General features: G+C 45.8%; 5 protein-coding genes across 5 annotated transcripts; all 5 read right to left on the reverse strand.

Annotated features, from left to right (window-relative positions):
• Positions 1–1663: 1663 nt before the first annotated feature.
• Positions 1664–3634, reverse strand: TEOVI_000490000 (PPPDE putative peptidase domain containing protein, putative; the record flags this gene model as incomplete). The annotated part of the gene is made up of 1 exon (XM_067221734.1): positions 1664–3634. One exon carries the CDS (start codon positions 3632–3634, stop codon positions 1664–1666), a length of 1971 nt encoding a protein of 656 aa, XP_067077835.1.
• Positions 3635–5313: 1679 nt separating this feature from the next.
• TEOVI_000490100 (Kinesin-13 3, putative) lies at positions 5314–7014 on the reverse strand (the record flags this gene model as incomplete). The annotated part of the gene is made up of 1 exon (XM_067221735.1): positions 5314–7014. One exon carries the CDS (start codon positions 7012–7014, stop codon positions 5314–5316), a length of 1701 nt encoding a protein of 566 aa, XP_067077836.1.
• Positions 7015–7942: 928 nt separating this feature from the next.
• TEOVI_000490200 (mitochondrial carrier protein) lies at positions 7943–8791 on the reverse strand (the record flags this gene model as incomplete). The annotated part of the gene is made up of 1 exon (XM_067221736.1): positions 7943–8791. The coding sequence occupies one exon, from the start codon at positions 8789–8791 to the stop codon at positions 7943–7945; it is 849 nt and encodes a 282-aa protein (XP_067077837.1).
• A 769-nt stretch (positions 8792–9560) lies between these two features.
• TEOVI_000490300 (ATPase subunit 9, putative) lies at positions 9561–9917 on the reverse strand (the record flags this gene model as incomplete). Its single annotated transcript, XM_067221737.1, has 1 exon — positions 9561–9917. One exon carries the CDS (start codon positions 9915–9917, stop codon positions 9561–9563), a length of 357 nt encoding a protein of 118 aa, XP_067077838.1.
• Positions 9918–10446: 529 nt separating this feature from the next.
• TEOVI_000490400 (ubiquitin carboxyl-terminal hydrolase, putative) lies at positions 10447–12744 on the reverse strand (the record flags this gene model as incomplete). The annotated part of the gene is made up of 1 exon (XM_067221738.1): positions 10447–12744. One exon carries the CDS (start codon positions 12742–12744, stop codon positions 10447–10449), a length of 2298 nt encoding a protein of 765 aa, XP_067077839.1.
• Between the last annotated feature and the right edge of the window lie 662 nt (positions 12745–13406).

Genomic DNA, 13406 nt, shown 5'->3' on the forward strand with positions numbered 1-13406 from the left:
TATTTGGAAACGGCCGCCTATCCATTCTCATAAAAGGCATTGAGAATCTCATTGCGCTACACTTCCACACACTTCCACACACAAACACACACAAACGCATTGCACAGACAAAAAAAGAGCCTCCCCTTGACTATGCCCCGCGTATTAAACGCGGCCAAACCCAAAGGCTTTACAACGGGAAAAATAAGAAAAAAAAGGGAAAAGAACAATCAACCAACCAAACAAACAAACAAACATCAAAAGTTGGCTAAATCTCAAGCGAAACGTTGAATCTCAAGCAGTGCCACAGGGGTATGAAAGTACATTTGCTGTTTGTGTGTCTCTGTCTGCATAAATTACTAACCATTTGCCATTATTGATTGCTTTCTTCTCTACTCATTTATTTTGCTCTATTATACTTTAGCCCTCTCTCCAGCTTTGGCAGACTCATGAATAAGGAAAGAACATAATGAATACGCAGCGGCACACATACTGACTCATATTTATTTCTAAACAGGTATAATTACACGCTTCACGCCCAAAGACATCTCATTTAAAGGTAAATCTTTCCAAACTCCTGATCTTCGTTCCCAAATGTACTCTCCTCCGACTCCCACCCTCCCTTCTTTCAACCCCCTTCAAAAAAAGTGTGTGGGGGGAAGGCTTCATTATAGAGTTACACTTCATTTTTTTTTCTCTCGGCAAGTGGTTCAAAGAAGAACAGCAACAACAAAAAAGAAATCAAAAGAAGGTCACAAAATGAGGCATGATAGCGGTGAGAAAAAGAAAAAAATGGAGCCGTGCGGCATGGTAAGGAATAATTGCTCCCCCATTGGCGATTAAACAAACCCCCACATCTTTAAAGAAAATTCAGAAACCATACAAGTACCTCAACGATGGAAATTTTTCTGCGTTACATAAAGAAGCACGCATCAACATGCACACGAAATCGACAAATACATCTTTTTTTTTTCTGCTGTTTGTTCATGCAAGCACGTTGGTAAAAAAAAAAATGTTTTTATCCTTGTATGGTGAAAAGGACGAGGTTTTGGTGAGTGTCTTGTTTCCTCAATCTCCTTTCGGATCACACTACTGCAGCCATCCGCCAACAATAAGGCAAAATAACTAACCCACGTGTATACAAATATATATATATATATATTTACACGAAAAATGTAAAAGAAACGGATTCACTACAGAAGGCAAACCAGCGCACAGAATAAACGACTAACATTCAATACTCATCTAAATTACGCACAGAAACACATATTTATTACACATTTTTTTTTCCAACCTTTCCCTCCATCTTCCCTCGACGAATATCAGTCGCAACAAATCATCTCTGCCCCACATTCCAGACCTACTCAACGTGGATATAATACCTACTGAGAGATGTGATATCAACGGAGCCGATACAAAACACAATAATCATACCCAATCGTGTGAAAAGAAACACAAGCAATAGGAAGAGAGAAAAGAAAAAACAAAAACAAAAAAAAATTGCCGTGGACACCACAGCAGTGGAAGCTTTCCATGCAGTACAGCAATACTCTACAGGAGTGTGGAGGTGATGGTAGGGGGTTGGGGGTTGGGAAATTTAGCATATAACAGGAACGAGAAGGTACATGCATCATGGAGGACTAAAGAAGGATGGGAGGAAAAGGAAGAATGCTGCTGTACCCCATTAGAATGGCGAAGAGTAAGTTCTCATATGAGGTCCAAGTCTCTTATTTAGTGCTAGGAGCGGATTTGGTAAGTTATTTGAGAGGGAACCTCCTTTTGTCGACGATACCGATGTGTGAAATAGCGAGCTATCAACCCCTGCAATCCTCCCACCTCCAGGATCACTATACAAATCGCCATTCTCCTCATGCTGCAACTCCACTGTCACGCTATCACTACACATTGCCCGACTCGCGGGTGCAGAAGAAAAACCTACAACCCCGCCATCAGGTAAATCACTGCCTTCTCCACATCGTCTGGTTGATGGCAACGAGAGGTCTCCGAGACCACAACTGCTGCCATGCATGCCAATACTACTCCGAGATATTTCGTTGCGTGTACGATCTCCTGAACCATATGCTTGAGATGTGGATGTGACTGTCAGTGACGGTGCAATCGTCTTCATTGCTGTAACGCCTCTTGCTGAGTCAACGAATGATGTCTCACCTGCAGAATCCCGTGTTTGACTCTGGTCGACACTCCTAAGTATTTTACCATGATGCACATGAATCACGTGGCTGACGGTGTCGTTGCTTCTCATGAGTTGCTCCGCTCCATTAAAGCCCTCCCTACACTCACGTGCATCGTTTAGAGAAGCCTCCGCAGATGAGAAGTCTGAGGCTAACACGCCATTGGGGAGAACAACACCCCCTTCGAAAGCGCGATGCTCATCCGTTGGTGTACTTGATGTATCTGTACGAGAACTTCCTGTTTCGAGCTTTCTTTCTATCCTTATGGTCGCCCCATCCTCGGAGCTATACAATGCATCATCTTCATCATCGCTCTCTTCTGGATCGATTCGGTCTCCTGGGGTCTCCTTCGACGAGCCACTTGGCGCTCTACGATCCGTGTTCGCACCAGACACACTTCCACCACGAATATACCGTAGGGAATCAACAACCCTTACAGACGTCGAGTGTTTATCTAGAACCCCTGAAGGTTCACTATCTGAAGCAGAAGAAGACTCACCGTTGCAGACTCCGTTACTTTTATCTTTCATAGCAAGACTGTCCGTAACGTTTGTACCACGCCGTTTGGGAGCTGGTGGTGGGGCACTACCTTCACGAAGCGTGCTCCATTCTGCTACGCCGACACCACCTCGTCGCACGATGGATATTTTGGGAACGGCTGCCCTCGTCTTAGGCACACGAGGCTGTTGTACGCCAAATCGTTTTTTGTCTTGCGGTGTATCTCCGTTCTCTCGCATGAAGAACAGCCTCTCCGACTCCGTGTTTTGTAGTGTAACGTACCGTGGGTTTTTCGAAACACAGTAATAATTATACCATAATGGTGGTATGACCGAGGTTGGAAGTTCCCTTACGCGTGACGGTGCTGCAGGTGTCGCTTTAGGAGGGGGCTCGTCCATCATACGATGAATATATGAAGCTAGTCGTCGCGGTACGACCTTGTTGCACACACGTGCCGCACGATTGCACCATGCAGGTAACTGTAACTTTTGCACAGTAGAAAGCATGTCGCAGAAACGTTGTGCAAAGTGGTTGCAGTTGTGAGCAAGGATGTGATAGTCCGCACTGCGCCACTCATTCTCTAGTCTGTGAAGAATTGTGTCCACCTGCTCTGGGGAGCGGGTAGTGACGCCTAGACATATAGTGCGATACAGCGACCCAGCTGCATGACCGGGACAGACGCAAAAAAGACCTGATGCAGTGTTGGGATCCATACACTCACCGTAACCCCACTCGATTCCGTAGACAACGATACCGCAGTGAAATACTCCCATACCTATTTTCTTAAAGCAGCCATTTCGCTTCAGAAGACTATACACATTGACATGTACTTGAACCTCGACAAAATCATCACGCGTAAGCACCGGAGGGGCACAACGCTTCAGCACCACTTCACCTGTTTCAATGGTGTCCGGTATCTTATCAACAGTACTGTTGTTTTCATCTTTACAACAGCAGAGAGGCATATTATCTCTCCCTCAAACGCAAACGCCCTTGGTGTTCACCTTGCAGTCCCTTCCCTAGGTAAGTGAGCAACACAACACACCGCGCTCGGTGGCAGGTTTGCCTCAACCAACCCTACACAAAGCGTAGCTTCCGTTCAGTCAGCAGTCGTAATCGAATAGGGACCATACAGTAGAAAAACGAAGGGAGAGAAGGAAAAGGACGGTAATTAAAAAAATAAAAAGAAGTGATAATGTAAGGTATTTACAGGTTTGCGTTAACAGGGAACAGCGACGGTGGAAGCGATAACAGATGCAACAGTCAATCGCAGCAGTCCGTGTTGAGACGAAATGGCATCGAACTCGGAAGTCATGTGAACCACGAGAAGAGGGAAGGGGGAGGAGGAATAATTACGTAAAAGAGGGGTACCGATCTGGAGGAAAAGGGAAGCCAAACACGTGCAATCGTGTCCCGCGCGACAGTAGATATCCAACACTGGCTACACCAGTGCTAAGTACGGGAAAGTGAAGGACGGTGTTACTAAAACGACAAACAAAATAAAAACATTGTGTAACATTGAAATGCGTGTCCATTGCGTCCAGGAAGAAGTGTAACGATCCAATTTAGTAGGGACAGAAGTCAGTGGGTTTGGCTCTAAAACGAACGCAAAAGAAAGGGAAAGCAAGTCAATAAATATAGGACAATAAAATGGGCAGAACAAGGGACCTTATCGTCAAACATTAGTGATCCATGCATTTACAAACCCACTTCCTTCTCTTCATATACTAACGTACTCCCTTCGTATTTGCCTCCTCCCTTCTTTCCTTCGCCCAACACGCTACTCGTGGCTTCACGCGCACTCGAGTAGGTGCACAAAAATATAAGGAAGAAACGAAAACATCAAATCGCAACATCCATATCCTTTTTTACTTCCTCCACCCTCCAACCTCCTCCTCCTCCGTCAACCATACTCTTCTTCACTTTTCAACATGACTAACACCCAACTAACTCGCACTAATATCTCTCCCGTTCCTTCTTTTTGTTTTCCGTCATTCTTTTCCTTCCATTTAATTCAGTTCAATATATTTCTTTTTACTCTCCCCCGCCCGCTGTCATTCCTATCGCTACGTGGGTGTCGATGTGAATGTATTGATTGATTGCATTTTCGTGAACGATGTGAGCGTGCGCGAACGGCATCATTACTTCAAGATATCGAAAGATACGCACCACACAGGGAGGTAACAATTTCGCACTCTACCCCTTCACGTTCAATAATAAATGGTTGTATGCATTTATCTCCCCCTTTTGCCTCTCTGTTTCCTTATTTCCCTTGGAAGAGGAATTGGGCAACCTTCTCTTCTCTCATCATAGTAAAACACGTCATCCTGCGTTAAACGTCGGATGCCGTACTTCCCGGCGGGAAAACTTTAAAAAGTCAGAACTCCAGAATATGTGAAACGAAATAACAATAACATTAATGAAGCTCCGAGAGGTTTTTTTTTTCGAAAATAGAACGTAAGAGAAAAAGAATGAAACTTAAGAAGGGGGAGAGAAAAAAACAAAAGAACCACACGCCCCCCCCCCAATAAAATACCAACCGTTCGCCACCTCTAGGGGCAACTTCTATACCCCTTTATATATGTATAAACATATATATTTACCTTTCAACTGAGAGCATTGAAATTGAAGAAAGCTCGAAAATTTAATTGCGTCTCTTCATGGAAGAGTTCAGGGTGCAAGAAAGTTCTTCTTCCTCACGGAGCATGCCAGTGATACCGTTAAGCAAATCAAGAATTGTTTCCACATCTTGCTTTTGCTTCACCAGCAGAGTGCGAACACGACCCACGTACTCATCTACAGAGTCAGACTCTTCAAAAGCCTGGATGGCACGTATCTCATCCTTAATGCCTGTCATTTTAGCGTCAATGTGTCGACGGTGCAGAGCCACCAGTTTCTCTTCTGCTTTGGCGATTTCTTCCACAACATGGGCATGAACTTTGCGCACCTGCTTCTCTTCACTCTTGGCCAAGGCATCTAGCACAGCACCTGCTGCTGGCGCCTCTTCTTCATCCTCATCAGTTTCATCACTATCATCATCAAGAGCTGAGATGTGATTTTGAACAATCGTTGCGATCTTCGGGTCCCTTACAACCACCTCACGCTTTGGTGGCCGACCCCTGTTGGCGCCGCCAGCCGACGGTGCCCCGCCTCCAGTTGCTCCGCTACCGACCATTTTATTGGCACGAGGTTTTGGTGGTGCTTTCGAGACATCAGCTTGGCTGTTAGCCTCCTCTTCCGCGCCGCGCTCCTCATCGTTAGCGCTAAAGTTGTCAACCCATTCTGGGCGAGCCTTGAGAGGTGGCGGTGCCTCGAATAGTTTCGATCTCCTCACGGGACGGCGCTCTGCCTTTTCATTCGGCGCTGCTTTTGCCTCACCACCGAGATCCTTTACACGTTGAGTGTACCGAAGTGTGTTGAGGGTGTTCACGCAGTGAGTTGACGTGGGAGAAATGGTTGCGATCATTGTTGTACGGCTATTACCAACAAATGAGTCCCGCAGCACCTCTGTGAGAATAGAGCCACGAAATGGAACGTGCGACTTGCCCATTCCCAATGCCCTAATACATTCTTTTAAGGCAAGGAGAGACTTGTTGATCTCCGCTCCCTCCATACGCGTCTTGCGGTCGCAGTCAAAGGTATCCGCTCCTCGCTCATTTCCAGCCAAGTCAATAAAAGATATACGCCCAATAGATTTACCACGTCGATTATTAGGGTCACGTACCTCTATCTGTAGTACGGCATGTGACCGGCTACTCTCGTTGTTAGCGCTTGTTTGGCCAGCCGCACGGTAAGTACTTCCACGTGAAATGATGTCAAAAAGCCCCTGAATGTCTGTTACCTTGTGTTCCGTTAACCCACATATGTTTATGACCTTGTCCGCGTCCTCACGGGCAACTAACTTTTCTTTGTTGTTCAGAAGGTCAAATATCTTCCGACCGTAAATCTCGTAAAATGAAACATAAACGTCAGAATTCAGTGGGGCAGATCGTGCAAATATCTCCTTTGCGGCAATAGCGTAGAGACCTGCCTCGTGATCATTACCCAGCATAGTGTGTGTTTTGCCGCTGCCAGTCTGACCGTATGCAAAACACGTAGCGTTACCTTGGTTAAATATAGTATCAATGAGCTTTGAGCAGCAGTGCTGATACACTAGTGCGTTGTTGGAATTCTCATCCAGTACACAGTCATAGGTGAACTGATGCCGCTCCGTGTATGGCGTCAGATCATACTTCACTTTTGGTTCATTAACAACCAAATGCGGGGACTGCGCCACAACAATATCCTTGTCCACATCAACTATTGGGCGTTTACGCACCGCAACGCAAATGCGGCTATTATTCATCCGGTAATGCAAATAGTCTCCTTTTCTTATCAGTTAAAATACGCTTTAGGTGTGCGTCCTATTCGTGGACCTGTATTCTGTTATACCCACTTTTGGTTCCAAGAAAGAAAGAATCAAGTAAAACAAACTTTCACTCGCACGCAGAGGCACGTTGTTCCCACAAAAAAAGGGGGGGAGCGATGGGTATAGAAGAGAAAAAGTATAATGTTTTTTTTTGTGCCTAACACCCCGATATTGCTTGTCACCCGGTAGCTTTAAAGTTTGTTTGTTTGTTTTGTTGTTGTTGTTTTTGCTGTTGTTCTTTAAATTCAAAAAAAATGAGTAGCAGGAAAAAAATTAAAGGGTGTGGAGTACCTGTGCCCCCCCTCCCCCTCCCCACGAACAACAAAAACACACCAAATACCTCTTGCAAGAAAACATTGTTGCTACGCAGTGAAGTAAGTACAGAGGGTTCTTCAACAATCTAAACACAAGGGTAGAAATTGACCAATGAGGAAAAAAGATTATTATTATTATTTTTTTTTTTTGATTGAGGGTTATGAAAAATGATGGTATGTGCATGTGAGTGTGTGAGAGAGAGAGGAAGGCGGGGAAAGGGGGAGGGGTGAATGCAATGAGGAATCAAGTGCACTACATCACCGAAATCCAGCACCGAAACCGTGGACAACGGTAACAGGGAGAGGGAGAAAACACTGACAATTGGAAAGGAAAGTGGAAACGGGACGGTAGATGACGAAAAAAAAAATTGAAAGAACAAAATATAGATGATGAACTGAAACCCTACACGTGACGTGACAATGCAAAGTGCTTTTGCCTGCCAAACTGTCAGCGTGATTCGACAATTCACATCACGCTTTCACGGCACGACACATATATAAATAACCGTTAAAAATAGCGGGGTCCACATTCCACCATCATCAGGAATACGCTACATCCCACAGAGATTGTTTAGTGTGGACTTCGTTTTATCACGGGCTGCGAAACAGGCAGCATTTGCAGGAAACGCACGAAGTAATGCTGGACCGATGCCTCGATAGAATCCCTTGATTCCGTGCTCACTCAAAATAGCACGAAATGCAACCACTGGAGTGAGGGGTACAGGGCTTGCCTGCACTCGTGTCTTAATGCAATCGAGAGGAAGTGAGAAGGACCATACGGCTATACCTCCCATCCCACCGGCAAAAAGTGCCTCACCTACAGAAGGATCCTTTGGGTTTTTACACAACAGCAACTTTGTGTATTCATAGGCCCCAAACCAGGCCATACTTCCAGGAACATCACGCAGCATAGTGGCACCGATCCCACGTGTGAAACCCAATGGTCCCTCTTTCCGATAAATATTTAAAATAACATCACGCAATGACCCACGGGCACCGGAGCTTAGTGCGGTTTGCTGTCGAACTTTCAGGAGTTCTGCAGGTCCAAGCACCAGGGACCCAAGCACTCCAGTACTGCCGCCACACAACATGATTTCACCCATAGACAATGGAGTGAGTGAATCCACACCCTTCAGTTTACGGATTAGGGTTTCGGTGGCGTCGTAAGCAACAAAGTAAAGAGCCATGACGACACCTGTTCCCGTCATTGGAGCAATAACACCCTTATAGAGGGCAAAGGGTCCTCCCTCCATCACAATACGTTTCGCGCAATGAAGAGAATTTTTATATTCCCCTTTGTTGCCTTGCATCAAGGTTTTTACGGTATCAAAGGGATGACCGACGAGCAGGTTACTTATGCCACCGGCCCATCCACTTAAAAAACTTACAACAACTTCCATATTTGTTCCTGTCTACCACAACAGCCAGTAGTTTTGATGTCAAAAAAAAAAATGTATAAACTGCTAACACCACAGTCACCCTCAGTTTGTCTTAAAAGCTTTGAATACTTTGTCAGCTGTAATAAAAATCAACAAATGCAATAACGGGTCGCACGAGAAAGAGATAATGGGGGAAGAGAAGGATTTTTTTTTCTAATGATACCAGAAATTATTGTAATGAATACAGGGATGCAGGAAAATATATACTATCGCTGCAGACACTCATTACACCCAAGAAGATGGGGACGTAAAACAACACCGAACGAAGTAACACCCATTTGACGCCACCAACGACCAAAAGAAACGCGAGAAAATCCCTACTTTCCTATCCTATGCGGAAACTACAGAAACACCACTTAACGTAATACGGTGAGTGTGCTCTGTTGCATTCATTACTCCACCTCTTACTCCTACTCACCTTTCAACCACCACCACCCCCAGTTGATAATCATTCCATTGTGGCATTCTTCATTACACAAAAGTATGCTGCGCATGGGTGGGCGCGGTGAAACTTATAAGAATTTCCCGTCTCAGCATGCAGACCCCATTTATTCATTCATTCAATTACGGTACAACTAGAAAAGGCAGCCTCGGTGGGGGATGTTGGTTACAATACCATAAATGCACCAACGAGACCCAACAGCACCTCCACTTCCCTCTCCCTCTCCCCCCTCCGCCACTTTTTTTTTTTGCACATTTCCCATGCAACTCGTTGTTTCAACTAACTACTCTACGAGAAGAGCATCAGAAACGCAAGCATGAGTGCGAATAGGCCGATAGCTTCCGTGAGCGCGAAACCAAGAATTGCATAATTAAAGAGCATCTTTGTCAAATTGGGTTGCCGAGCACAAGCGACCAGCAGGTTACCAAAAATGGTTCCGATGCCGAGACCCACACCTGCAAGAGCAATGGCAGCGAGACCCGTACCGACGTAATGCAGGCCCTGCACAGATATGGCCACAGTGGAGGCCTGACGAATGGCGATAGCGTGGCCAATTGGGCTCGTAACTTTTGCAGGAGTCATCACAGAAACGGCAGCGGGCGTGACGCGACGGAGCGAGGACTGAAGGGCAAGGCGGCGCATCATCTTGGTGTGTAAATAAAGAAAAACTTTTGTTTTGTGGTGAGACTCTAAAACGTAGTGGTTTTCGACAAATGGAAGACAGTGAAGAAGGCGAGAGAACATGCTTCGACGAGCGTAATACCATGTGATTTCAACGCACCAACCGACGAGGCGCGTAGCAGTAAAGGATTAGGGAGAGAACAACATACAAGCAGAACGCTGTGACGAGTTTGCTCCCCTTTCCTTCAATCATGGAAAACGTAGGTAAAGGAGCAAAGAGGCAAATACAGACTTCGTTAACGGAATGACTGTACATATTTCTTAGTCCGTTTAACGATGTAGCATTTCTCATTTAGTCAATAACCGAGCTATTATTAAATATACACTGATAGTGGTGATGCGACACATCTACTGCAAGTAAAAAAAAAGGGGAGACTCCCCCCCCTCCAAACTCTTACAGCCATCACTCGACTAACAAATAAAAACCTTGCCATCAACCACATTAACAAAAGGCAAATAACGTTGGGTAGCTGCTTCCGAGATATACACCCGCTTACGAGAATTTTCCGTGGGCGAAACTCCGGCCGTTAGCTCGTTCATTTCGTTGGTTCAGGAGACGCCTTCCACGGCTGTCAAACCCAATGTCTGCCTTCTGAAATTTGTTCTCCTCATCCGTGCTTTCATCCCGCTTCAACCTTGATCGCTTTGTACGGCCACGATCCATCTCCTGCTCCCACAAAGGATCTCGCACTTGCTGTCGAAACTTTGGCGCATGGGGTTGACGCATAACAGTCAATGGAGCCTCCAGCTTATGCTTTTCCATAGCCCTCAACACCTCCTCCCCCACAACGCTGCTTCTGTGGCCCCCCAAAGGGTCAGTTGGAGAAGTCCCTCCCTTTCCAACATCCCTCGACCCGTTTACCTTTAGGGCTTTCACTATTCCGCAATATCTGTCGGGTGCACTATTCTTCCGAGAAGAACAAACTGAATTCTCTTCTCTGTCGAAAGCCGCCGAGGAAGCGTAGGAAGATGAACACGTCTCCTGTTCACTCCACAGTGAGTTGTTGGAGCTGTTGTCCCGTACAGCAGTAGATGATGACGACTTGGTGTTGAGTCCTTTCAACCTAGCTGGAAGACCAACATGTTGAACTCTCTTCTCACCGTTCGTCTGTACTAACTGCTGCTGGGGTACTTCTCTCTTCTTTCCAATAAGTCGTAGCGCCTCTTGGTCGGTTAACTCACGACCTACATCGCTAGTAGGGCACTCACCCACTATTTTACGTGGTGTACTTCCCGTAAAGGGTTTAACACGACCCGATGATAGTTCCATGCCCCTGTGTGTTGTATGATTGTCTCGACTGCACTTGATATCGGGCGTGGCAGAGCTTTCCGCTACTCGGGAGTAGAAAAGCATATACGCTGACTGCGATAGGGCATGGTCCTCGCTGCAATGTGAAATGTGGCCATCATTGCACTCAATCCACGATTCATTGCGTGCGCGAACAACACTGAAGTAGTGCCCATGGGAGAGCGAGGAACCCTGGTGGACACAAATGGCGTTCAATTCGTATAGGCACTCAACTGACCTATTGCTCGCTTCGCTATTATAAATGCTGCTGTCACAACTAGCGGGACCATTCGAGGGCTTGTAACCCCTCCTCTTGTGGTTACGTAGCTTTTTCAACGTTCCATCGGCCGTGCAAAAGGGCCCCATGTTCAGTATCTTCGGGTATCGTACAAACTTCCCAACCTTCGCCCCGAACTCATTGAAACGTTTCAAATGGATAATTAAAACATTCGGTAACTTATGCAACATAAATTGTTTAGTAGCGTTCACGGTAACGCCGCGAGGCGTTATATACACCCGTCCCTCCAACCTTTCCTTCGCGCAGAGTTTGGACAAACAGTGTTCGAGCGTTTGACCACAGATCTCTGGGCTAAGCGTCACAAATGGATCATATGTGTTGGAGATGAGTTCCTTGTGTCCATCATCACTATCACTTTTGCGCGAATTCGCGTTCATCTTTAAGTTACTTGCTTCCTGAAGGTTCCCCTCCTTTAACAAGTAATGAATCTCCTCCCGCCTACTCCAAGTGACAGTGGAACGAAGGTAACCACCAACGATCCGCTGTAATGTCGAAGTTTGTTCGATGTGTTGCGGCAGCTTACGAGAACCCACTTGCCTAAACAAAATTGAACGGTGGCACGCATGCAGCAGGTGCACGGCAAATTCATGCGCGTCACCTTGCACTCCAAGGCGAAAGTGTGGTGAAAGCACCTTAATGTTGCTGATGATTACGGTTGGTTTATATGCGTTTCTCGAAGGAGTGTGTATTTTACGAATTGTCTCTCCCAAAGCATAAGCGTAGTCAAATGGCGCATTCAACACCCGGTCTGTGTGTGGAGAACGGAAAGTAGTCGAAAAGTATTGCGAAAGAGCAGGTGTATACGCTATCGCTTGAAGCACGCAATTGATAAAGCATGTATTTCCCATGTTCTGCAACCCGCATCCGTTAGGACCAACGTCGCGCCAGCGGAGAGCAAGCACTTGTTTTAGTTGCTCATCGGAGCAAAGCATTGTTTCTGGGTCGATGTTCAGCGGGTCGTCATCGTCTGCCGCCTCATTCTTTCCATTATCTTCACCAAAGGCGAGGGAAGACGCATTGTCATCACTTCCATTTTCATTTCCGGGTGCGCCACTGCAATGTAGCTCATTCGCGCGGCGCTTGTTGAGAAAAACGGCACTTCTCGGGTAAGTGGCGATGCACGGTTTACGATAGCGCTCAAACGGAATGGGACGGGAAACAGTAGTGCGTGTCACAAAAGAACCATTGTTATTAACGATATCCATTATTTCACAGAGTTGTGACCACCGCTATCTTACACAGGTATCTCGTTACTCTTCCTTGAGGTATACAAAATTATTTCCTCCCCCTTCCCTCCTGTTCAATTCCCCACTAGTTTATTCCCGCGTTCAGAAAAATACCTCGATCCCCTCGCGCCGGTAATGGCCCACGTCGCACCCTTTACACCCAAATTATACGGTTAGATTTCTACTTTTTCCCTTTTATTTTCTTTGTTATTACGCTTTCCCTAAAATTCCTTTTCACTTCCCTCCTTCTTTCCTTTTGTGCTTTCCGCTTCTTCGCCCCCAATATCCCTTTTCGACTATACACCTAACTATAAATATATTAACTATTTTCCCCTTTTTCCCCGGTTAGTTTTTTTTCCTGTCCTTACTCCTCAAACAACAACGAAAAAAACAAATCGAAATCGCTCCGTTGATCTCACTCAACTCTCCCCCGATTGCAAGTGTACGATTTCTAAAAGTGCTTAAATATATTGTAAAGATGAGGGGAGTACCGCGTCTATATGCAAGGCAATGGGAGGTAACAAAAAGAGAAGATTAAAACAAAAAAAAAGGAGATAGAGATGCAAAAAGAGGTAATCAGGCGCAGTGAGCGGTGACGAGCACAAATGTTCTTATTTCTTTTTTTTTTTACTGCATAAGTT

This window comes from Trypanosoma equiperdum (genome assembly GCF_001457755.1).
Source record: "Trypanosoma equiperdum strain OVI genome assembly, contig: ctg_1480, whole genome shotgun sequence".
NCBI classification, from domain to species: domain Eukaryota; phylum Euglenozoa; class Kinetoplastea; order Trypanosomatida; family Trypanosomatidae; genus Trypanosoma; species Trypanosoma equiperdum.